Consider the following 26,656-nt stretch of genomic DNA (forward strand, 5'->3'; position numbering starts at 1 on the left):
CTAGATTTTAACACTCTGAAGCCACTGAAGCTCACTGACATGGAGACAAGAGAAATCTGCCTGTGGTTGTTTGAAGAGCCCCTGCAGACTCAGATTCGGATGCTTCATCACCAGAGAGGGGCAGTGTTGGGAAGGACTGGGTGTGGCCTTGTTCAGGAAGTGTGCCACAGGAGGTGGGCTTTGAAATTTTCAAAAGCCCAAGTTAGACCTGGTAGCTCTCTTCTCCTCCTGCTGCCTGTGCCTCTGAATGTAAAACTCTAGGCTACCTCACTATATCTGCCTGTGTGCAGCCACGCTTCCTACCACCATGACAATGGACTAATCTCTGAAACTGCAAACCAGCCCAGAGAAAATGCTTTCTTTTATAAGAGTTGCTGTGGTCATGGTGTCTCTTCACAGCAACAGAACACCGACTAAGACAATGCCAAAGGGCATCTTACAGAATGCTTCTTTAGAATTTCCTACTTCTGTGTAGGTGGGGGGACAGGTCCCTAAGGAGGAGAAGACATCCAAACTTACCCCCAATACAGTCTGTTCCCGCCACAATAATGGTGGTGGGACAGTTGAGACAATGACAGCTGAAAGATGGGACCTAGGGTACTTTGCACTGTGGAAGAACAGAATAGGCCACACCCAGATCTTCCTCTGGCAGAAGCTCTATTGATTATTTTGAGATACCCGAAGAAGCTCTGCGTACAAATGAGCTGCCCTCTTGTGCATGGGAAACTGACATCCCTATGGGAATTCTCCCTTGACAGGCATCCCCTCTGTCCAGGGAGAGCCAGACAGAATCTCTTGAGAAACAGTCACGAAAGCCTCACACTTGCTGGCCTTGCCCTGTTGCTTGTGCAGAAGGCTGAGTTAGAGCCCTCATCTCGATGGCCTCTGTGAGCTGTGAGCCCTCTCCTTCGTACACCTGGGCTTCCCAGGGTGTGACCTCTGGTACTTTCTGCTCCTGTTACCACATCTTTTGTTAGAGGAGTCTGTCCCTACCCTGGGGGTTATGAAGGATATAAACATTGTATCATTTTTTGTCAAGAGGGGTCTGTCGCTACCCTGGGGGTTATGAAGGATGTAAACATTGTATCGTTTTTGTCTCCCGTAATTTACATCATCTGAACTGATCTGAGCAGGATCCCAGCAAGTGGGTCATGAATCATCCTGTTGCCACTGACAGCGCTGAGGTTTTCCTTCACTCAGAGACCCTCCTCCTCCTTCCCCGGCTGTCCTTAACTAAGAAAGGAATCAAAAGACACACAGGGACGCAGACATGCATTTGCACACAGAGGCACAGGACTCCGTAAAAAGAAGGGAGCCCAGCCTTGTGCTGGATGAGACCAGCGTGGTCTACCTTCTGAACACTGCCTTCCTTCATTTTGTGAGGAAGCTTCATCCCTGTGACAAATGGGACCTTTAAATCAGGATTTCTGTTGCAGCTGCTACTGATGTCTTTCAAAGGGAACACACCAGACAGCCCTGAGCTAAAAATAGAACCTGTGTGTTTCGCTAGCCAGCTTGCAAAGAAGCCGGAAGTTGGAGCAGCTGACAAGCTGACAAGCGTGCCCTGCCAGGCCTGGCGACAGGGTTCAACTCCACCCTTCTTCCCCACAGGCCGATCTGCTGTGTGCTTGCTGCTTGGGTTCTTCTGTGAGGGATTAGGAACCTGTCAGCACAGGTATACTTTGCTCAGGCTCAGCCCAGATCAGGTTCTCCACAGGAATTCTAAGGAGACACTGCTGATGACAGACAAAAGGACCTGGCTCTCCTCTTCCTCCCAGAATGAGTATTTTTAGCCTCATCCCACAAACTCCCCCAGCAAGGACACATCTCAAATTTCAGCAGCCACAAGGACATCAGGATACCATATTCCCATATTCGGAAGCGCGGAGGGATATAGCAAACAAACTCAGAACAAGCTACTACGCTCAGGAATTCCAACCATCCTGCTGAGAAAGCCAACCTCTGCACCAGCTCTAATGAGGGTCAGCGAACTTGGCTTGACCAGATAAAAGGGGTGGAGGCGGGGTGTAAAAGACACAGGACCAGGGTGGGAGAGGAGGGCATCGATTCATTGTCTTTGGTCAACAAAATACAAAGGCACATGAAAGGAATGCCCCCCCCCCTTCGTGTGAGCATGCAGCACTGAAGCCAGTCACACGAGCGCTTTTACTTGGCAAACCCTTAACAAGGTATTGTCTGTGTGATTAAATTGTGGAAAAGGCACATACGACCCTGAATAATTCACCCTAGCATGAGGGACTCGGCATGGGAGATGTTCATCTGAAGGCAAACCTGACTGACATGTAACCATCTGAAACACTTCTGTACACCACAAGATGGTTCATTTGGCGGATTTTTTTTTTTTTTTTTTTTTTTTTTTTACATACTGAAGTTCTTCTCCAGGCAAAGATTTGATGAGAGAGAGAGAACACTTAACTGTCAACTTGCTGGGAACAAAGTCATTTCATCAGTAGGGCTGTTCATAAGATGTTGTGACAGATCTGTCACCCAAACACACAAGGGTGTGTCACTGCAGTGGTTCAGGGTGGCTCAGTTTGAGAATCAAACCAGGGACGCTCATTCTCCTCATTTGCTTCTTACACCTGACCTGGAGACTTGGAGAGAGGTGACAGAGACCACACCTCCACACCAGACAACTATCTTTCATATATCACAAATGGAAAATCCAAACTGGCTGTCAAGGCCAACCACGAGCTGTTAAGCAAGGGCCAGCATCTGCTATACCCACTTCCTCTAGCTCCTCGGTCCCCATCTGCAGAGCAGCTCAGTTTTGTTTAGATGGGTGTGTCCATTTATGCAATTTATTTCCAGGTTACACTGGCCTTTCCCATTTTTATAAAAATTAATAAAAAAATGGAACTACCAATGGTAAAAGTCAGCAGCAGGGTCCTCAGAAAGGTCACCTTGTTGTGGCCGAGGCAGAAACCAGTAGATGTGACGAGGACAATGACGCCTGGCCCTTGACCAGAGCACAGCGGACACACTGTGCACAGTGAAGGACAGAACCAAGGAAAGACTGTAAGGGGCTGCTGGAGAGTTCTCTGCTATTTTGTCAACAGCACGGTCCTCAACCTTCCTAATGCTGTGACCCTTTAACACAGTTCCTCATGTTGTGGTGACCCCCATCATAAAACTATTCTGCTGTTACTTCATAACTGTAATTTTTGCTACTGTTATGAAAGCAATGTAAATATCGTGTTTTCTGATGTTCTTAGGAGACTCCCGTGAAAGTGTCGCTTGCCACCAAGTGTTGTGACCCACAGGTTGGGTATCAATCTAAAAGGTAAAATGAAACTAGAAATTACCTTTTCTGGGGGGGGGGCGGTGAGATACCCTGCTACTTAGGTGGGGGCTACCACACTGGAATTTTCAGAAAGGATGGTTCCCAAGGTCCCTGATTGAAGTTGGTGCTTTCCCCGAAAGGCAAGGCGACAACATGTCTTTGCTACTGTCTCAGAACAGGACTACAATGTTCCTGGTTTCTTTATTAGGCATTTTTCGCATCCTTGAGGAGTGGAGACCAGGGTTTCCACTAGACACAAAAACAGACTTCGCAAGATCTGTAAATTCACCTCTACAAAGCTGGGGCTGATATTTGATCTCAGCTTCACCAACTTAAAGGATAAAACAAAAACAAAGACTAAAATAAAATAAAATAAAATAAAGAAATCCTGCACTTGCATCATAAGCCAGAGCTCTCAGCCCTGGGGGGCAAAGCCAGCCCCCAGCCCAGCCCCAGAAGGCCCCTCCAGGGAGGACTCTGCCCTTGTCCTTATGAATGAAGCCGGTGCTGCCCAAAGCTTTCTAAGGTGACAGGCTGGTCCTGGTCACAACACACACAGATAAAAGTAAACTCTTAAACTAATTCTTAAGAAAATAGGTTAGTGTCTGTTTTGCACTTTTAGTTTTTCCCATCTTCCATCATCCACAGCATTTGTGGGGCAAGAACTACGGTGAAGGGAAACTTATTTGGTAGGCTAAGGGAAGTGAGGCCGTGCACAGGGTAAGGCAGTGTCCCAAGACTAATTGCTGAGCACATGGAAGATTTAGACTTTAATAGCCTCCCTACCCTGTGTACGTTATGTGTACACACACACGTCTCTGTATGTTTGCCTGTGTGTATGCATGCAAAGGTCAGAGGTCAACATCAAAGGTACTGACCTCTACCGCTCTCTTTTGTGAGACAGGCCCTCTCAGTGAGCCTGGAGCTTACCATTCTAGTGAGAATGGTTGCCCAGTACGTCTCCAGAACCCACTCCCCCAACCCCTGGCCCTGTCTCCCGATCTGCAAGCCCTGGGTGGAATTACAGGTGCATGCCACTGTGCCTAGCTTCAGATCCAAATTCAGGTCCTGTGCGGAAACAGCCAGCACTTTACCCACCTCCTGAGTCAGGGCCTTTCTGCTCTGTTTGAGAGCACGAGCCCAGGTTCATCTACCGACCAGGTTAAATTCCTGGCTTTTCCACAAATTCATTTTGTGGCCTGGGACAAGAGGTACAACTTTCTGTGGCTCAGTTCTTTTAGCCTCACAAAAGCGCACTTAAGAGCAATCTTAAAATGTACCTATCGAGATTAAACAGAACCTACCTGTGGTGTTTTCCTAGACTCAGCAGCTCACAGATATTCAAGAGCTATTATATGCAGCTGGAGTTATGATAAGCTAAAATTACTAAGATATAGAGTAATATGCCAAGTTTCATCCCTCCAGTCCTGCTAACCATTTAAACGACCACTATGCTATGAGTGAAGCGCTTTCTATACAATGCTTCATGGCTTTGCATATCCATGAAATCCGTTTCATACACAAGCCAACTCCTGGGAGGCAAGTACTACTCTTATCTGTTGCAAATAGGAAAAGAAAGGCCCTGAAAAGTTCACCAGCCATGTAGAAGTGGGAGCTGGTTGCCGAGTTCTTGGCTTCTTCTCTGTTGCCTCTAGGAAGTCAGCTCTAAAGATACTGAACTCGCCAAACAACTGCTTGTAGCTGTCTTTAGAAGGAAAAGACCAGAACAACGAACGATTCTGTGCTTTTTAAGAGCTGCTCTGCAACGGGGCGGTGGTGGCGCACACCTTTAATTCCAGCACTCAGGAAGCAGAGGCAGGCGGATCTCTGTGAGTTTGAGGCCAGCCTGGTTTACAATAGCTAGTTCCAAAACAGGCACCAAAGCTACACAGAGAAACCCTGTCTCAAAGCAAAACAAAAGAGCTGCACTGCCTCCTCCCATGTCATTAAGAACAGTCTGCATGCAATGGCCATGTTCCCTTCTCATTCTGGCCTGGGGCTCCTGAGGCTAGAACAACAGTGCACCACTGTGTGACACGCCCATCTGAGTTCTTACTTGAGTCTGAGTCCTGCCTCCCTTTGGCCCCTATTCTGATATTATTTCAAATATGCCTTGGGAATAATGTGAGTTATAAAAAACATAAATTCAACCTAAACACAATTCCCTGAAGTAAAGATGATGCTAATCCTACTTCACATGTGCTTTGCACCTCTAAACATCTGTATGAAGACCACAGCTTTGAACAGCTGTCACTCCCGCAGCACGCTGAGAATGGTCACACCTCAGACAGGTCCAGCTACCTGCCAAGACACTGAAGGCGTGAAGACATTGAAGACGTGTCCCTTACAGTGGAGCACAGGCTGAGCTGGACAAGGTCACGTGCAGGACATCACATCGGGTATGAGTGAAAAGAAGGATGTGTCACACACATCTCTGGGTCACAGACATTCTCCAGAGACCCCAGAGTGTACTGGACAAGCGCTTTTCTCCCTGTCTCTCACTGGCCTTGTGCTCTAAGGGGAATGAATAAAGGCGAATGTCTCAAATCCTTAAATAGAAAACACAAAACTTTTCAAAAACACCAGCATAATGCTTCAAGTTTTAGATCTTTGAACAACACTGATTATGAAAATATCCCACTGTGGAAAACCCACGAATCCAAAATATTTATGGCCCCAAGCATTTTAAATAAGGGAGAGATCTATATATGTGCGTACACATATACATACACACATACAAACTTCTATGTGTGAGGATCAAACTGAACCCAGCAAGCTTAAAACATAAATTCTTACTAAAAGCCTCCCAACCCACCTAAAAACCAAAGCTAAAATTCAAATGAACAAGTAGTCATTTTTAAACTTATACAATAAGGCACTCAGTTCTTTGTGTTCTGAGGCAGCTATGGATAAACCCAGGTTTTTCCACGGCCTGATACACCTAAGATAAACGCTCAACAGCCACAGTAAAGAAAGTGGTTCAGAGAGACAAGAGGGACACTTAAATCACAAAGGATGAAACCCTCTTTCCCAGCTCTATGATCTAGTGTGGACAGAGGCGACCAGGTTCCACCCCAAAATATACAACAGTGAAAAGGGATTAGGTATGCCTCAACCAACTTGGAAAAGTGGTGGTGTGCATGTGTGCACACACACCATAGCCCAAATCTCCCACTCCACTTACAGAGGAGAAAACTTGGCTCACCTTAGGAACAGCAAATCAAGCATCTTTAGCAGCCTTGGCAATGGGAGCCAATTTCTTACAATAACCAAATTCCTTTGTAAGAGTTCACCAATAAAAATAGCACAGACTCAAAACAAAAGACTTGGCACTTGACATAAAGTATCTTAGCCAGACCTAACTAACTCTGATGGGACACGCTGGGACACGCCCTTTCAAAATCATTTCAAAGTTAGGGAAGGACAGCCCGCAGAGGCAGCTAACATACCATATTCTCAAAGTCCAGGGCGAAGGGCCCCTGAGGAAGCAGCCAAGGCAGTACACAACAGCTTCCTGGAGAGCAGTTAAGGGCTCAGAAGAACAAGATATTAGAGATACAAGGGGGAGGAGGGGGAGCAGGAGCCATGCCCATACCACACCAGGAAGTGATATACTCAGCAGCTGGCAGGCCTAACACACTCACACGCATGCAGATGTGTAGTAATATGGGCGGCGGGGCTGCGTCCCCAACACCCCAAGCCGCCTGCCCTGCCCGGCTAGCTTATGCCCCGAAATAATTACACGAACACTGTATTCTTTTAAACACTGCTCTGGCCCATTTCTAATCATCTGTGTAGCGCCCCTAGGTGCGCTTACCGGGAAGATTCTAGCCTAAGTCCATCCTGGGTCGGAGCTTCATAGCGTGCGTCTTCCCTGGAGCGGGTAGCATGGCGTCTCTCTTGCGTCTGCTCCCGAGAGCAGAGCTGTGGAGTCTGACCTCACTTCCTCTTCCTCCCAGCCTTCCCTTCTGTTTACTCCACCCACCTAAGGGTGGGCCTATCAAATGGGCCTAGCAGTTTCTTTATTGCTTAAACAATGAAATCAACAGATTGATATATGACACTCCCACATCACAGATGTGCAAGCGTGTGCGCGCGCACACACACACAAGCACTCAGTGGTGAATCCAATAAGGCCGGCAGGACAGGACAACCACCAGACAAAATCACATCACTGGCTCCTTGCCTTGCCCCTACCCACCAAGTATTCCTCCCAAATAAATCTGTAAAATAAATATCCCATGCCTTAAAGTGGCAAGGTTTTCTTTTCTTTTATTCTTCTCACTTGGAGCCCACACAAGGACCCCTTGATTAGACCAACACCGTCCACTCCTCTGCTCAGCAGCCATGAGCAGGTATGTAACTGACAGTACCAGGAGCATCACCTCCAGAAACTCCCCGGGGATAGCACTAGACCAGGTGTCAGATGGGAGCTAGAAATAGGCATGCCAGCCCTTGGGAAGCTCCCAGTGTGTGGACCACAGCATGTCCCCAAAGAATGGCTCAACAGTCCCGTGGAGGGAGCTGCAAAATGACGTAAGTGAGATCTGTGGGGAAGAAGTCTGCTCTCAGGGAACATCTCGGGGCCCATTTCTATCTCTTCCACATCCAAAAGCAGGGTGCAGACCCACACTGGACAGCAGCCAGGAGTTTGGAAACATGGTGTGTCAATTCCCACAGCACAGCATTAGGTCACCAGTTAAGTGTCCCTGGCCATTTTGGCTTGGGCTGATTCACATCAAACACCGCTATGGAAACAGTAACTCATTTCAACCGGGACTTTGTGGGAGCCAGAGATGACTCGTCACGGCTGTGGAATGCTGAGACAGATAACCCAGGCATCCGATGGGCTCGTGCCATGTTTCGGGCTACCCAGAAACTGTGGGACCATCACTTCACTGCCTGACAGTCTGTGGGTGTCAGAGTGGCAGCCTCGAGGGTGGTGCAGTTTCTGCTAACAGACCGCACACCTTATTCTCCACGGAAGAGGAGGAGGGGAAGAAAGGGGAGAAAGAGAAGGGGGAGGCGGTAGCTCAGAGCTATTTCAACTACACAACTTTCTTTGAAGGGCTTGAGTCTGAACCCTGGGCAGATAAGAAGCATGGCCTGATGAAAAGGAAGGTTTTCCTAAGTGAAGCCCTCTGCTCCCCAGATCCGCAGGCACTGAAGAGTTTTCTAAAACCTCTGGGTTCACTGCAGGGCCCAGACTAAACACAGCTGCAGATGCATGGCAGACTGTGTGATGAAGTTCCTGCCCTTCTAACCCAGCTCCTTCATGATGCTGTGTGTGGGCCATCAGCAGTGAGATGTTCCAGCGTGAACGGCACAGAACCAAGCCTCCTCCCGACGACCCCACCCTGTGAGGTCTCTCCTGGTGAGAGCAGTCATCCCTTCAGACAACCAGTAGGGGCCATTAGGGGCCATGAGGCCCACACCTGGACCCTGTGAAGAAGGTACAGCGAGCCTGCAGGAGTCTGTCCTGATAAGACAGCGGAGAACTACTTTGTAGAGGAGCTGGCGCTCGCCTGAGCATCTCCCTACAGTGACAGCCGACGCCGCACACCTAAGAGGGTGGAGACGTTGCATAGAGAACAGAGCACCCTTCAGACAGGTGGGTGAGCCTGAAACAGACATGGAAACCACTTTTATAAGCCCGCCAACATCTTAAAGCCAAGGTGTTTATAACTAAATCTACACCAAGCAGACTTGTAATAGATAGACGGGCTCCAGGAGAAATAATGAGGGTATTCTCCACACAAAGCACCCAGTTGTTCCTCTACCTTCCCACACCCTACACGGAGTCACACTGGGATCCTGGCCTATGCTGTGGCCAACATAGGGATGTTCTGAGCACAAAGCACTATTGAGAATACGCCGGAATAAGGACCAAATGAACCACCGACCAAGCAACCACTTCACTGCTGAGAATTCCTACAGTGATGAGGACCAAATAACATATGGAGCACCCCTACAACACACACACACACACACACACACACACACACACACACACACACACACACTGGGGAATGGCCAGACTCGAGTGCACCCCCCACATGCTGAGGAATAGCCGGGAGCAGCTGCTTACAGAGGAAGCTTGGTGACAAGGTTGTGACTTGTTGGCTCTTGTCATCGAAGGAGGAAACTAAGTCGGAATGCTGCTTTTTACCTCACTCACGTCTCATTCCCCCATTTGGCCAAATCAAAACCCAGACCTCAGCTTCCAGACCGCACAGGTATCTGCTGACGCTCTCATCTAAATCACACCGTACAAGGCTGCACAGCTGTGGAAGGCAGGAAGGTTTGGGGCAGACAGCAGTTATCAGGGGTGGAGGAGTGTCAGCAATGGCGCCACCATGGTTTTATCGACACACAGCTCCTAGAGAGCCGCAGTGGCTCCCTAAGCATGACAGACAGCTGATGTTTTTTCTTAATGTGAATGTTAAAATTTAAAGGTATCTCAATAAAACTCTTGGCGGTTGGGCGCAGTGGAGCACACCTATAATCCTAACTCTTAGAAGGGTGAGGCAGTAAGATTGCTGCCAGCTAGAGGCTAATTTGGTCTTCTTAGTCTAGTCTAAGGCAGTCTAGCAACAAGAACAGGTCAGTCCCCTTTCCCCGACTTCTTCCCTGCCACCCACCACCCCAACTTCAAAGATCTGGGACTACTTAGAGTCTGAGCCCAGAGTTCCAATTAGAACGTCAGCCAACCCACCAACTACTGGGCTCTGGGAGAAGAACCGTGCTGAGCCTGACCCCAAACACCACTTAAGAGACTCCCACAGCCAGCGTGTTGGGCACAAATTCCCTGTCTGGGAAGGTATTTGCAATTGATAGCTGCCAGTAGAGGGAAAATCAGTTTCTTCAATGAGGTGACACTGGGTATACCAACCTACACTCTAGGGCAGGACTCGTGCTAGGGAGCAGTTGGCCAACACAAAAGGGATTCCATGGGTGTGTATGCTTGTGTGTATGTGTGCACGCGCGCGCGCACGTGTGTACGCGCCTTTTTTTTTTTTTGAGAGAAAGAAAGAACATGAAGTTGGGTGAGAGAGGATTCTGGAAAAGGATAAGGAAGGAGGATATGATCAAGATATTATATGAAATTCTTAAAGAGTAAACAGAAGGAAGCGCTCAAATCAAAAACCTCTTGGCTGACTGAGTTCACCCACATCCTTACTAAGGACGCTAAGAACTGCTTTCTAGGTCACGAAGTCTGAAGGCGGCACATAAGGCCTTGTAAGAGAAGGGCTGAACAAGTCTATGGCTTTTCACCAGACTCATGTACAGCAGCAAGGAGACAGATCCTATCAACAACCTCTTGGAAGCGGGCGAGTCCCTGACGGGAGCACAGCTCAAGCCAATACCTAGGATTATGGGGAGGGAGAGCCCGAAGCAGGGAACTCAGCCCTGCTGAGCGTAGACTTCCGACTCTCACAAACTGTGACATAATAAATGTGTACTGTTTTTTTTAAGTGCGAAGTCTTTAATTTCTCAAGTATCTCTTTAGACATCAACCAACTGGCAGCATCTCAGCGGGTAGGGGACAGACATTCAGGATGGAGCCATACCATCTGGAGTCCTACACTTTCTCTGCAATCCATGTCATGCCTCGCTCTGCCTGCAGTCCACAGCGAGAGCTACAAAGCCAGCTGACAGTGGCTTCCCAGCGTGAGCCATGTGGCTCTGAAGGGCAGGCCTGCATGCCCACCAGGAAAATCTCTGAGGCTTCTCCCAAGTGTGAGCTAGCTAATAAACTCTCCACACCACCATCTGCTTTGCTAGCAAAGAACTTAGAAGCATTAGGAACAGATCTGTGCGGGAGAAATGGCAAACGCATGCGTCCTGGACACATCCAGGAAACACGGGTTAAGCATCTTGGATACATCTGTTGAATGGGAAATCTCAAAGCAGCAGTATCTTCATTAATCTGAATATTAATCTTTCTTCCCAATAAGTCCTGCAGACCCCCTCCTCTGACCAATGGAAAGGGACCTTGGACTGTATTCAGTATTTTATATGGGGCAATGAGACCTGACTTCTACCCTCATTCCACAAGGCAGAGTGGGGCATACTTCCCCACTGAGCCGCCTCTGATTCCCTTGACAAAGGACCACAGCCTAGCTCTCCTGGCAGGTATCAAAGGAAGATCAGGTAGGTCGGGACATGTGCAAACTCAATGCCCCACTAAGGCATTTCCACTGGGTGTTCCTCAAGTGCGTGGTAATTGCTGCTCTAACTCAAAATGCGTCCCTTTTATGGCTTCCACAGAAGTTTTATTACTCATTTGGCAAGTTTAGGCGCCAAATGCCTCTTGACAAAATAAAAACAGGACTACACGCATCGCCAGTCATTCCTAAGACAATCAGGCCACAGCGGGGCTGAGACATCACGCAAGCTGCCCCTGACTACAAACAGTGGAAGCATAATTACCTGTTTCTCCCCACAATGTGTCGGTGCCATTGACTTCGATTTCATGTTCTTCTGCCATTCCCAGCAAACACTGGACTACCTGTCAGACGTGGCAAGGTGATTTTAATGAGCTCTTGGAGCAATAGGTGCTTATTATAGCCCATCTATCAAAGGAGAGAGTGTCGGTTTTTAACCATTATTATCTTGTGCTGCACAAGTAGAGAAAATAGAATGAAAACCATTTCCAAACATAATTCATATGCTAGTCACACTTGCACTTGGAGAATTAAAAAAAAAAAATCTCAGTGAATTTCGGCAACTCTGCTCAGGATTACCAGGTACTTGGAATTCTAATGAATTCCAACATGACCCAAATATGCCAGCATAATCAACAGAGGGCCCAAGCAGATCACAGAAAGTGCAGCTTCTGCATAAATCACCATTAGTGCATTCTTTAAGAGGAAGGAAAACAAGGTGATATAGACTTGTTACAGTAGAAAGTTTCTGTCCCTCTCCCTTCTGGGCGTCTTCCCACTGAAGAGCAGAGCAGGTTACAAGTTGCTTGCTCTTGGGGAGAGATGAAGTACCTGTGCCCTGGACCGGAGCCAGCATCCTCCTGAATGACAGGAGAGTGCGACAAAGCCATTTTCCAGGCTCCCAATCTGTATTGTTTGCGGTCTGCTGACTGAGTCTCCTGCTAATCCCCAGAAGCTGTGGGTGCTCCTTGAACGGCAGGAGGAAATCACAGACCTTGAAATGGAGTGATTATGTCTGGATGTACAGTCTGGTTGTACAGTGTGTACAACCACAACACTCACAAGGATGGGACAGAAGTGTGGGCCAGAGGAAGAAGGAAGAGAGACGGCAAGGGGGGCTGTGTACTCTGAAGATGGAAGAAGCAGGTCTGAGCTAGGGAAGGGGGTGGCCTCTAGAAGTTAGAAAACCTGGAAAAGGCTGGCTCCTGGAGCCTTGAGGGAAGCTGGCTCTTCTCATCTTAAAGTTAGATATCTGGCCCCCGGAATGTTAAGATTAAGTGTGTGCTGTGTTTTAGTGGCTGAGGGTCTGGTCATTTGCTGTGATGACATTAGGAAATTAATGTCCTCTTTGGGACTTCTAAGGAATCTTGCTTCTCTGCTTGAAATGAGCATTGGTTGTGCTGAGGTAGTTTCTGTTCAGTATTCTCCAGGACGACTCCTATGTGGTGGACCTGAGTTATGAAAAGGATCACTTTCAAACACGGGACATGTATGTCATGTGAGAGTGTGCACGTGCTCACAGGCCTCCTAGGGATGGCATGTTGGAGCCCCTCATTCAGACAGTGGGAGGAGAAGGCAGAACATGGTGTCCCATGCTTGTTCCTGCACTGGGGAGGGAGAGGCAGGAAGAGCGGTAGTTACAGAGACTAGGCTGTGTGAGGTCTTGCTTTTAAAAACCAAGACGAACAGAATAAGAAAATTACATTTTTCAGATATGTGTACAGTATTTAACTATAACTTATGCATGCCAGATATTAGCCAGCCAGCAATGCATGCTTATCTGCATATCTGCCATCGTGTGTAAGTGCCAAATACCAGTCAGCCAGCTTGGCATTCAAATTTTAGTCATCTGGGGGAAAGAATATCACCAAACACTGGCACCTTCAGCTGCTTAAAGATAGCAAAGAGTGAGAAAAACAGGGCAAAGTGGGAACAAATGCCATTACAGTCAACACAGCCGAGGCAGAGAAACAAGCCAGCTGAAGACAAGCAGCCTTCAAGCGTAAAGCTAGTAACGTCCATCAGAGAGAGACGCTGCGTTGATCTCCCCTTTGGCGTGGGAAATTCAAACAATGGGCCTTTCACTGGCTCTCAGCACACCCAAGCTCTGATTTTAAAAACCCTTCACATACTAAAGCATGGTTTCAGACTAGGGTTCCATGTGATTGGTCTTAAGGACCAAAGAAGGAGCCAAAGGGGCTGGACAGAAAGATAGCAAAATGGAGGTAATGCAGAAGAGGAGAGGAAGGGAGAACGAGAGAAACAGTGAGCACCCACCAGGGCTTCTGCATGGGAGGAGAGTGCTCTGCCCACATGCCCACAAGACCGTGGGCCGCACTCACAGCAAGGATACAGAGCCACTGGAAGCCCTCTTCTGGCTCAGGACAGCAGCGACTTCCTCAAACCCTGGGTTCCTTTTGCTGCGGTGGCTCTCAACTTCGAGGGTCGTGAGCAAACAACAGACGTTGGGCATCTTATACCTCAGGGAGCAACCCTACAGCCCCACTCACCGAGCTGTGGCCCATGCTGGCGGCTGCCGTCAGTGCCTGCTGCAGGGCTTGGCTCTTCCTTAGCGTGCCAGGCTGGGGAGGACCCGCTGACCACTCACAATTCAGGAGGTACTGGAGAATGTCACTGTGGCCCCGCAGCGCGCTGTGAACGAGTGCACACTGACCCTTCTTATCCAAGTGGTCTACCTGGGGAGCAGGGGCAGGGCGAAGGCATAGGTGAGCATCCCATATACGCTGAGAGAGCGAATGCCCTGAAGGCTAGAAGCAAACTCAGGCTGTTGCAAAAGAACAAGGGCTCACATTCCATCCTGTCTTTCTGAACAGCACCGAACCTTGTCTCCCTTCACTGTGGTAAGAACACTCAGCCAGGCCTCGGGCTCCCTTTACAGGACTAGCAACCACAAGACAGTCTCCTCACACACACATCTCTCAGCAAACTGCACAGAGCTCACAGACAGAACCCTCAGACAAAGCCCTGTGCTTCTCAATGGGGTTCTTAGATGAAGTCATTTCAGGCTGCTCTGAGATCTTCGGTCAGTGAACCAGGGAGACACAGAAAGGCAAGGCTCTAGAGAACACAGATCTAAAGGCAGGAGGACAGAGGGAGAACGGGCAGGGAGATGACCTGGGACATACCGGCTCATCAATGAAAGCCACAGAGCTGGGAGGTGCCAGCTAGTCAGAAGAAACCTGAGTGCTGCACCCCCAGCATTCCTTACTTAAATGGGGGCATCCTAGGACATGTTTGCAAAACTAGGGACATCACTCGGAGACTCTGCAAGAGTCCCCAATACGACAGCGAGCCTCTTCCTGCAAGCTTTCAGATGTGACAGCAGAGACACCACTGGCCTCGGAAGAAAGCTAAGAGACAGCTGACAGCCAGAAATTGAGGCATGTGCCATGCAGCAATTAGGTATGCACCCCAAAACTGGAGCTGAGGTTCAGATGTCCCAAATGTTGGACTTTTAAGAAAAGCAAACAAACAAATAAAACAAAACAAAGAAACATTTCTGTATCTACTATAAGCCTAACTTAACAGGCAAAAGACAGCAGTGCTTTAGCCATTGCTACTCAACAGGCTCATTTGCCTGTGAAACGTGTATATGCATAGTTTAAGCTGAAGAGGGGCTATGCCCAGCTCAGCACCCATCTCACTTCAGCTAGGAGCCTGGGAGTTCTATCCTAACGCCTCAAGTAGCAGGCAGTTATCTCACGGTGACAGCGGAAGGCTGGCTGATGGCTCGCACCAGTGTCACGGCATTGTCCCTGGCATTCCAGACAGATGAGGCCCAATGTTCCAGGTGGGAAAAACAATAATTTTAGACGGTTCCCACAGAAGCATATGACTTCTAAACCAGAGAACTCGTGGGACTGCCTTAAAAGAATCGTGAAACAGGACAAGAGGGGGCGCTTGGACGGGCGTGACGTAAACATTTAAAATCTTTCCAACAGGGCTGGCAAGATGGTTCAAGAGCAAAAGGCACTTCCTGCCAAGTTTAATTCCCAGAACCCATATAGTAGGAGAGAACCAACTCTCTCCAGGGCACGCGCACGCACACGTGTGTACACATGTGCACAGACACACACATGAAAAAAAAATCTGAAAAATCTACACAATTGTGGTGCCGTGTTAGATTCTAAAATAGATTCAGTGGTCAGGAATCTGCCTGGTACAACAGCAAGCAGACGAAAAGTTTAGGCACATATGGCTACCGCTTCCTGGGGCTCCAACCAGATGCCCTGACCTTCTACACCGATTCTATAACCTCTTAACTCGCTTCACCCGACAAAGCTGAAATCCTCCAAGCCTGGCCTAAGTGGCCGACAATCCCAGTCATGACAGGAAGATATTTCCCACCCCCTCCATCACCCCGCTGTCAGCTTCCATGGCAAGAGGCTGCTGCTTACCCTTGCCCCCTTCTTGATCAGCAGACACACCAGCTTCATGTGGCCCGCGGCAGCTGCGTAGCAGAGTGCATTCATACCATTCTCCGACATCCCATCCAGGCAGGCGCCAAATTCCAGAAGTAGGGTCACAACCTCCTCATGGCCAAGGTGAGACTGGACGCACAGGATGGGGGCATTATTTAACACTTCCGTCCTGTAGTTCACGTTGGCGCCTCCCAAAATCAGGAGCCGGCTCACCTGTTGGACAATGTCCCCCAACAAGATTAACATCATACATATGTTAGTCTTAACAGCATCTGCGAAGAAGGGCAGTATCTGGAGCTTTTTATTCTAACAGATCTCAAGGTTGAAATGTACCAGCAGCCAGTATCCGCACACTCGTGCATGTGTGTGAATGTGTGTGTGCACATAAACATATGTATGTATGTATGTATATGTGACTCTTCACTGTTGGAAACTGCCCAAGTTCATCCAAATAACGAAAAACAGAACTGCACTGTGAACTACTTCTGGGGATATATCCACAATGACTGAAAGCAGAGTCCTGAAGAAATATGCACACCCAAGTTCACGTCAACAGCATTCATGGAGGCTGAGCCAGAAGCAACCCCAGGGTCCACCAGCTGAGGATGGATAGATGTGCATGCCAACAGTGGAAAGATTCAGGCTCAGAAAGGAAATATGGTGATGCTACAGCAGAGATTAACAATAAAATATGCTAAATAAGCAAAAAGACAAAGGCCACATGATGATACTATTATGATACTGTGAAGGATGTACCCAAAGTATTCAAACACGGACGCAAGCTGAGCATGGCTTCCAGGCCATGGACAGAGGGGAAACTGGAGTGTTTAGTGGCTAAAGAGACCTATTTTATGAAAAATTCTAGAGATTTACAACATTAAATCTAAACAGACTATGCTGACTTAAAATTAAACACTGGGTTTCTCTGTGTAACAGTTCTGACAGTCCTGGAATTCACTTTGCAGACCAGGCTGGCCTTGAACTTACAGAGATCCCCCTGCCTCTGCCTCCCGAGTGCTGGGAAGACGGCATCAGATCCCCTATAACGAGAGTTATGAATGGTTATGAGCCACCACATAGGTGCTAGAAATCAAGCCACAGTATTTTGTCAGAAGAACAAGTGTTCTTAGCCTGGGGGTCCTCTCTCCAGGTCCTGGGAGGCACCTTTTTAATGTTTTCCAGTGAACAATAATATTGGTGTAGGCGCTACACTTTGACAAGCCACTACAGAGAAAATTCGCCATTTTAACAATAAAATAATAATCAAGGATGGAATCATTTGCAACGAGATAAAGCCAAAAGAAAACACGAATAGTCCCTTTTCTCGACTAGAATATGTTCCTGCAAGCAGAGAAACGTCCCTGTGACCTCGAATTGTGACCACTGCACACCAACAGACATCATGTCCTCTGCTGCTCCCGCTGACTGCACACAACACCTGCCAGGTATCAAGTTTCGGATTTACACATATTAAATTCACTAAACAAATGCAAATCTTTAACTAGAATCTCCTTCAAATCTTCAGATTATGAGGGAAAAAATGATGCACTTTTCACACCTATTAAGATGTCCCATGCATTTCTGCAATTGGTCCCTTTAAACAGCTCCAACCTGCATCCGTCACTCCCCTGCCAAGCCCTGACAGGTCCTCTGGGCTGACTATTTGATTGAAAACTCCAGAGACTATGTCATCTATTTGACTAGAGACATGTAGGGATTATTAAAAGATATAGAAAGGAGGTGGGCATGTCAAAATTCTGGGTAGTTCAGTGATGTGTCCATGGAGTAGCTGATAGAATATTTACAACCTGGAGATACAGGAGATTAATACTACTGGAGGGGAAACCATGGCCCATGGCGGCATCTCTTCGACATGTTAGAACCCCAAAATATGAAATGTTAAGGTGTCTCCATGCTGCTGAAGCTTGAACTCCACAAGACAGTGGTCCCCAGCTTTCTCTTACATGCTCTCCAGGGCCATGACCTCAGTGTGGGTCCTCCAGCCCCAGGAACACTAAACAGGCCCTGCCATCACAGTCTTTCCCCTTTCAGCTCCACAGTACACACAGCAGGATGGAGGGCCTCACAAGCCAGCCACCATCTCAAAGTTCCCAGGTGCCCGCAGCCCAGGTGGCGTCACAGTTTCCAGAGCCACGGGGAGCAGCAATGAAAACAATCCACCTGGGTGCACAGGACACGCCAGGCGCTTTCCCAGGAGCTTTGGCTGCCAGTTTTCTGAAAGCTGGGAGGTGGTGTTTTGTTATCTCCACTTCAGAAGTGAGGACTCGAGTACTCAGAGTGGGTAGGGCGAAGGTAGCTCAGGACACAAAGCAGTTGCTGCCGCAGAGCAGGGCCGTAGCAGATCCTGTGTGGCCCACAGGAAGGGATGAGATGGCTCATGCATTCGTGTCCATCTACAGGAGCTCTCTTTAGCTGACACTTGAAAGTGGCAATGCCACCTAGAAACTGAGGAAAACACACACGGGTAGTGCAGCCCCGCTGACAACAGGAACCTGGAGACGCGCCAACCAGCTCAAGCTGCGAAGCGGTATGCTGGAGGCTTACAGAAGTGGGGCCATTATGTGTCCTGCTAAATTGTGATGCAGAGTCCAACAGACAAGTCCCTGCCTCTTTGCTGGTCTCTCCCTTAAGCTGAGCAAAGCATTAGCAGCCCGATGCTCTCAGTCTACATGTGGGGGCTGGCACCAGCCGTGTGACAACATTCTAGCAAACCAACCAGCTGGGCAGGATCCCAGTAGGCCATGCCAGGACAGGCCGGCATGAGTCTGGCCCAGTAACAGAGGCCACAGGGCTAGCAATCGCCAGCACACTTCCAAAATTACCAAGCACTCATTTTAGAGCAAGTCATTTTAATTTGCCCAAAGTGGCAAACTGCAATTATTTTCAAAATGACATTCATTCCTGTATGACAACAGTTAATATTCTCTAAAAACAGTTCCTTAATTGCATGCATAATTTTAAATTACTGTAATTTGTTCAATATTCTGTGAAGACCGTTTTCTCCCTCATCAGAGACTTACAAAGACAAAACAGAAGATAATGGAAGGACTTAAGAGCCAAGTTACATAAATTTGGGGATGGTACAGAGGTAGGTAACATGGGAATTTTATAAGACAAAGTAAAAATGAAGAATGCAAATTCGCCAGTACGTTACGGGGAAAGCTGATATCCTGCAGAGAGAAGCTGTGTAGTCTGCTGTCTTGAAAACCCACATTCACGGAGTTTAACTTTTCCCACCCATTCCTCTACATACTTAGAGCCCATAGGAGTTAACATCTATGTCCATAAATCCATTAAGGTAGTGTAAACAGATATTGCCAGTTCATCCCTTCTTTTCTTCTTTTATACTTTATCAGTTCTATGAAGAAGCCAAAAGTTATACTGCTTTAGGCAGAAAGATGACCAATGTCTGGGCGGTGGTGGCGCACGCCTTTAATCCCAGCACTCGGGAGGCAGAGGCAGGCGGATCTCTGTGAGTTCGAGACCAGCCTGGTCTACAGAGCTAGTTCCAGGACAGGCTCCAAAAAGCCACAGAGAAACTCTGTCTCGAAAAACCAAAAAAAAAAGAAAGATGACCAATGTTATAGTAACCTAAACTTGAGTATTTATAAAATCTAAGTGGAAAAAAAAATCACAACACACCTATCTTTATATGACATCTAACTTTAGAGCCATCCATTTCTGGGAAAACTCCATCTGGAAAGCAAGCTTTTCCTGGGACAAGGGACAGCAGTGTGAACTGCTTCTCCTGCATTACGGAAATGGTTTCCTGCCTACCCATTTATGAAAACCTGCATGCAAGGCTCCATCAGGATGAAAGCACTGAAGGCTAGGAGCCGGGAGGACAGAACACGCACAAGGTCCCCGGAGTCCCTAGTGGCAAGGTTCTTCTTCAGTGTGAAGGTCCCCAGATAAGGGGCTGAGTCAAGCTGAAGATCCACAACGGGGAGCGGGGAGCCACTGGGATCCAGGCAGCATTTTTCTCACTGCAAACACTATCTGTATCTACCTAGAGACAACAGACACTCTGCTCTTTGCCAAGGTCCTACACTGGCCAGCAGGGTTCTGGGTCATCTACCTAGACTCACCCCCGTTAGGTCCTCCCTGATACCCACAATCCTTGGCATGTGATAACCTCACTCTTCAACAGGGACAGAGGAAGGCAGAGCAGCTCTAACTGGCAGGGGAAGCTCCACAGTGCAGACTCCAGAGCCACGCCAAGGCACGAATTCTGAGGGGAGACAGTGAGCGAGGCAGGGAGGAGGGGCATTAAAGGGTCCAGAAGTGCTTCTCATGTCTCCACTTCTGGTGCATGCGGTCCCTTTCTTGAGGGGAAGTGGATGCCAGATACCTGAAACCTGAACCAGGCCTTGTTTCCTTTTTCACTGACAAGCACACTGGGCTTCCTTTAGCTTTACTATGAGGGAGCAGGTGCAATTATCACTTCGTAGAGACTCAGAGTGAAGACCCAGTCCACCACCGAGTTTGTGTAGCAGGGCATGTTAGGACCCAGGGCTGAACACGTCTGTGTGGCTTTAACCATAGATCTGGTCTAAGGTGTGATTTTGAGTCAAAGACTGTGTTATACACTCTGCAAACAGGGAAGGAAACTCTCTCTGCAAAAGTACCGCAAGAAGAGCACGGCTGGAAAGCCACCGAGAACTGTGCAGAGCTGCTCTCAGCTCCGCCTGCAGCCAACCTACTAGTCTCTCCACTGCCAGGAGTGTGTGTCCCTGGAGCCTGCAGGAAGCTTCCTGTGACCCACTGTTTTCTGTCATCAACGCTCAATTTCCTATGCCATGAAGAGCCGGGTTGCTGTAATAATTCAGAATACTAAAGATCCTGTTTCCCTGCAAAGCTCTCTGACCTCTGATCCCCTTTGTGGATTACCTGCTGACCACATCCTCTCTGCCATGGTCACTGTGAGCTAACACAGTGGCTCCGTCTACCCTATCTCCCCCTAGTGGGAAGGGCGTGATGAGCATGCAGGGAAGACATCACCAGGAGCTCACCAGCCCTCCCTGGAGCCTTGGCTGGCTAGACTGGCAGAGGAGGAATAGGCCCGGCACCCCTGCAGAAGGCGACTCACACCCCTGCAGAAGGCGACTCACCTTCACATTGGGAGTATAGAGGTTCCTCAGCGAGGCCAGGGCAGCAGACAGCCCCTCTGTGCTGTAACCAATCCACAAGGCCTGCAGATGGCTCGAGGGGACTCCAGTCTTCTTACTGAGGCCCTGGAAACAACCAAAGACAGACGCCCGTGAGTGCTTCCTCCCAGCTGAGCATCAGTTTGAAGGTGAGCCTGCCCAACAGAGGTGTGCTGTACCCACAGGACCCCTCGGCCTGTAAGCACAGCTCAGGGTCAGGAAATCACAGACCTTGGCCCTGGGAACTGAGGGAGAGAGATAAGGAGAAAGCTTCCTTCTGCAGAAGGAAGTCAGAGGATGGTTAAGAGATAAAGGATCTATAACTCCTGGTGTGGGACAATTCTGTATTCTGTCAATTATGTTTTAAATAAAAAACGCTGACTGGCCAGTAGCCAGGCAGGAAGTATAGGTGGGACAACCAGACAGGAAGTAGAGGCGGGGCAAGGAGAACAAGAGAATTCTGGGAAGGAAGAAGCCCATTCCTTCCCAGTCCTGTCCAGACACCAAAAAAGCAGGATGTGACCTGCCCTGCTGAAAAAGGTACTGAGCCATGTGGCTAACATAGGTAAGAATAATGGGTTAATAAAAGTTATAAGAGCTAATAAGAAGCCTGAGCTAATGAGCCAATCAGTTTAACATTAATGTAGACTCTCTGTGTAATTTTCTTTGGGACCTAAAGACTGTAGGAAATGGGCAGGACAGAAACCCAAACAAGCAGGCCATCATGTTACAAACTCCTAATGAAGGAAGGGGTCTAGGCAGTGGCCAGTAGAGGCTGGTAGCATTACAAATAAGAGGCAAACTCAGTGCTGTGTCTCCTGATATAGAAAAGTCTCACTGAGCACTGTAATCGTGGTATTTTGCAAATGAAACAAAACCTCAAGCCTGAGAAAGGCTCTACACACACCTACCTAGACAGGAAATCCAGGGAAGAGGCAGCGTCAAACCTCACTTGAGAAACAAGCAGGGTTGGAGAACCCAGGTGGTACTAAACATACAGGCCATAGAACCCGAGTTCTTTGATTAGGAACGAGTGAAGAGCCCACAGACCTGCCTCAAATCTTCAAACCACAAAAATTGGCGCACACCTCACCTTGAAAATGTGTGCCTTCAGGATGTGGTGGCCAAGCTCCATGGTCTGCTGGCGGTTCAGCTTGCTTTCCTGCCGAGAGAACATGAACGCCAGTAGAGCGTGTCCGTTCCTAGGACAAGAAATACAAAGGCTCATGACAAAAGATCCCATCCATCCCACCACATAACAGGCTCTCAGATGAGGATACCACAAGGCCCCTGAACTGTCACCTGTGGCCATCAGCGCGAGTACACGGAACATTTAGGGAGCTCACCAGTCCTCCCTGGTTCTTTACAAAGACGGCCAGTGATGTTTATTCTGCAGTCATTTGCAGGCCTTTCCTGAGGTTTCCTACCTCTGCTGAGTAAGCCCCTTCATGCCTGGATCTCCAGAAACCCCTTCCTGCACATCACCATCTCTCCCTCATCACCCGAAGTTTTGTTTAAGCCTGTCACAAAAATGCAAACTTCATGACAAAGGGTCTTGACTAAGTCACAGCTATAATCATGATGCCTAACAAGATGCCCAATAGTCAATAGACAAAGATGTGCTTATATGAGGGAAGGTGGTACATAATCTTCATGCCCTCAGCAACCCCCTCCCCCGTCACCATTCTGGGGCATAACTGGCAAAAGACAGACCTGGCCTTATAAGGGGAAGAGAAGAAAAGCCAGACCCTGCATAGCAATAGCTCCCGAGAAATAGAGCCTAGAAGACTAGATGGAATCCACACATTTCAAACTCACACAGATCAGCCTGCCTCTGCCTCTCAGAGTACTGGGGTTAAAGGCGTGTTTCCATACCCAGTTTGTAACAGGCTACAAGATCAGTAGGTTTCTATATACTAAAAACCCGCTGAAAAAGAAATCCATTCATGGTAAAAAGGTGAGAGACCTCCATAATGAAAATTAAAAGTCACTGAGAAAGAAGCTGAAGATATAAGAAAACTGCATCTCCTAGGTTTATAGACTGGCAATATACCATTGTCTAAATGGTCATATTATTGAAAATGATCCATACAACTAATGCAATCCCTATAAAAATACTAATGACATTCTTGATACAACTAGAAAAAGTAATTTTTAACATTCGTATGGAAACAGAAAAAGCTGGAAAATCCCAATGCAATCCCGAGTAAAAGGATCAATACTGGAAGCTCAATATTTGATTGTAAAATATACTAGAGAACCATAGTAACAAGACCAGGAGGACAATGGAATAAGAACAAGGACAACTGGAACAAACCATAGGCCTAGAAATAAACACTTGTGACTGCAGCCAGCAGATTTCCCACAAGGTGCATTCTTTAGCAAATGATGTTGAGGAAACATCCACACGTAGGAAAATGAAAGTGATGGAAATGGAGTTCACTGTGTTAGGTGAAATAAGTCCGGCTCAGAAGGCCAAGTCCATTATGTTTTCTGCTATATGCAGAGTCTAGCAGAAAACAGCATGAAAGGGCAGAAGAGGTAAACGGAAGGAAGATTAGGTATTGGGAGGGGCTGCATATGATCGAAATATGTTAACCGCACATATGAAAGCATACAACGAAACTATTACTCTGTATAATTAATATACACGAAAGCTTGTAAACTACATGGTTACAGATGGCTCCACTGTGGACAACAAGTGCAGACTTCAGTGTCCGGCCCAAAGGTTTTCAGGGCTCTCAGCAAAGCACGTGGCTTCCCGCCTGTCTGAAGTCCTGTCATTCTGTGTCTGTGCAGCCCCCATGGGCCCTATGACTGGTCTTCCCCAGTGCGTCCATGCCCCTCTTTAGACCCAGAAACCAAACTGTGTTATTTCCTTCACCCACATGACCTTGTGAGTCATGCAGTGTTATAATGCCCTGTTCTGCCTATATGAGGAAGTGGCCTCAACACGTTAGATGATTCGCCCAAGACCAAATGGCTAGTAACTGAGAGTGGGCAGTCTACCAGACTCAAGAGCTTGGGCTTGAGGGAGAACAACACTGGGTACCTCCTTTCAGGGACTCTCAGCAACTGGAGGAGACACGTGTACCCATAATGCAATTCTGCCAGAAAGCCGCTGCAAAGAGATGCTGTGGGAGAAAGCAAGAATCAGGCCCAATGAGACAATGTAACTTTCTGTCCTTCTCAGTTCTGGTTCCCCTTCCTTGGGGATTACACTGTCTGGAGGATGCTCCTGACAAGACTTCAGGTTCCTGCATTATTGAACCCAAACCACTCAACACTCCCCGCCTTTTCTGGCTCCTTACAACCCGGCAGAAGGGGTCTCCTAAGTGATGAGGGATGTCCTTCTATATATGTGTTGCTTTTATTAGTTGATGAATAAAGCTCTTTGGGCCAATAGCTTAGCAGAGTAAAGCCAGGTGGAAAATCAGAACAGAGAGAGAGAGAGAAGGCGGAGTCAGGAGGCACCATGTAGCTGCCCAAGGAGAAAGATGCCCAGAACCTCTACTGGTAAGCCACAACCTCGTGGTGATACACAGATTAATAGAAATGGGTTAATATTCTCCTGCTGGCTCATCCTAGTCCTCCACACCATAACAAAAGCTCCAGTCAGATTAGATTTATTTCTGCCAGAACACCCCCTGTGCTGTTTCTGAAGCTCTCCCTGTCTGCAGGAACACCTTCTTCCTATTAGTATCCTATATCCTTTTGCTTCTCAAGCTAATTTCATGGAGAAAAATAGCAGATTGTTCTAGACCATGAGTCCTTGTGAAAAGTTAACGAGCTGATAAATCCAGGCATGGTTGGGGGAGTCTAGCATCACACAGAGATTTGAAGTTGAATATCTCCCTTGAGAAGTGTTCACCACAATCTTTGCAAAATGGAAACGAAAACAGAAAATACATGAACAAAAAGAACAAAGCAGAAGGCATGGCAGTACTTGACTTCAAAATGTACTACAAAGCTACAGTTATCAAAACAGTATGGTAATTGCATAAAACCACATGAACCTCTAAAATACAACAGAACCTCTGGAAGTAAACTCACATTTTTACACCCAACTGATTTCCAACAAAAGTAATACTAACATGCACCAAAAAAGGAACTCTTTTCAATTAAGCAGAAGAATAAAACTGAACATATCACTCACTACTTTAAAAATACCTCAAAAATAAAGACTTTAAATGCAAGACCAAGAACCGCGGACAAGGAAAACAGGAAATACTTCAAGCCATTAGAATAAACAAGGACTGTCCCGAAGAAGACTTCAAAAGCACTGGAAACGGAAGCAAGAAAAAGCAAGCAATGCCAATTTAACCACAAAGCTTGTGTATTAGAGACGGCATACAGATGGGTAAAGCGTTTACAAACACACCTCTGACGGGGGGGGGGGGGGGGGAGCTGCTCTCCTCAGGTCCTGGTGACCACGGTCCTGCAGCAGCTGACACACGCAGCTCTGCCCTGTGCTGAACTGCCGCCACCGTTGGAAATACAGCCAGGGTCAACAACGACCCCAGTCCAGCTACTTCCTCCTCTAACACCAGCGGTCTACACCCTGTGAGTCTCCTGGTGGCTTTTTGTCTCTACAAAGTCACCTGCAGCTGATCGTCCTCAAAAGTGATCTCTCCCCGAAAAGCTGTGACTTGGTGAGCGATGTCACAGCACACACTTGGTTGCCGCTGGTAATCTGGCTCTAGTATCCAACCTTCTTTCCTAATCAGGTTTGAAATATAATAAAGCCCGAGTCCAGCATCACCTAAGAAAACAGCCACAGCACTGAGTGGCATTAGACCTGTCCGTGTGTGTGTGTGTGTGTGTGTGTGTGTGTGTGTGTGTGTGTGTGTGCGTGCGCGCGCACGCGCGCGGGGTGACTCCCAGGTACTCACTGATCTCTTCATTTCTAGACCCAAGCGGTCAACCAAGCACCCTGTATTTCTGAGGAGACAACCCAGCAGCCTGCCAGAGTTGAATAGCAAGGAATCCTGACTCAGAGAACAGCCATTCAAGAGAGCAAAGGTGTAGGCAAGACAGAGGTAGGGCTTGGGAACGGCCATGCCCAAAGACACTTGGAGTCTTCCATTTCTGACCTCTCACCCTATTTTGTACTAGGTACAACTGGTAAGCGAGCAGGCAGGCAGGCAGGCTCATCTCCCCACCCTCCTGCAGTCTGAGCGCTGTAAGAACTGTACCCTGCACTGGCAGTGTCTGTAAAGAGACAGCTAAGTTGGATTACAGGGCTTCCCTCTGTCCCCCTGACACCTGTGCTCCCTGGGATCAGGCGCTATATGGCCAACGGTGGTCAGACAGCGGCAGGTAGTTAAGGATCCAAGACGGACCCCAGCCGTGTGCAAACATTCTACAGAAGTTCACTATTCCCTAAAGCAAAGACACATTTCCCGTGTATGACCCGCCATGCCAGTGGGAGGAGGCACATCAGTGAAACAATTAGCAGCTCGGAAACACCATCCCGGCTCCTCTCAGCTTCCCTTGCGCCCAAATACACTAGAAATCCCGCGGTTCCAGTCATCAAATGAGGGAAGCTTTTGTAGAAATGTATGGAAACCTTTT

At 48.0% G+C, this 26,656-nt stretch overlaps 1 protein-coding gene across 3 annotated transcripts in view; it reads right to left on the bottom strand.

Moving 5' to 3' along the window:
* Tanc1 (tetratricopeptide repeat, ankyrin repeat and coiled-coil containing 1) overlaps positions 1 to 26,656 on the bottom strand; it is a 216,192-nt gene that overhangs the window by 17,382 nt on the left and 172,154 nt on the right. For all 3 annotated transcript variants that reach the window (XM_075985123.1, XM_075985122.1, XM_075985121.1), the window contains 5 exons: positions 22,176 to 22,284; positions 21,047 to 21,169; positions 15,891 to 16,127; positions 13,983 to 14,168; positions 11,738 to 11,816 (listed from right to left, as the gene is read on the bottom strand). In XM_075985123.1, coding sequence (XP_075841238.1) covers positions 11,738 to 11,816; positions 13,983 to 14,168; positions 15,891 to 16,127; positions 21,047 to 21,169; positions 22,176 to 22,284 — 734 coding nt within the window. The remainder of the gene's footprint in view (positions 1 to 11,737; positions 11,817 to 13,982; positions 14,169 to 15,890; positions 16,128 to 21,046; positions 21,170 to 22,175; positions 22,285 to 26,656) is intronic.

The sequence above is a fragment of the Microtus pennsylvanicus genome, chromosome 9 (genome assembly GCF_037038515.1).
Source record: "Microtus pennsylvanicus isolate mMicPen1 chromosome 9, mMicPen1.hap1, whole genome shotgun sequence".
Taxonomy (NCBI): Eukaryota; Metazoa; Chordata; class Mammalia; order Rodentia; family Cricetidae; genus Microtus; species Microtus pennsylvanicus.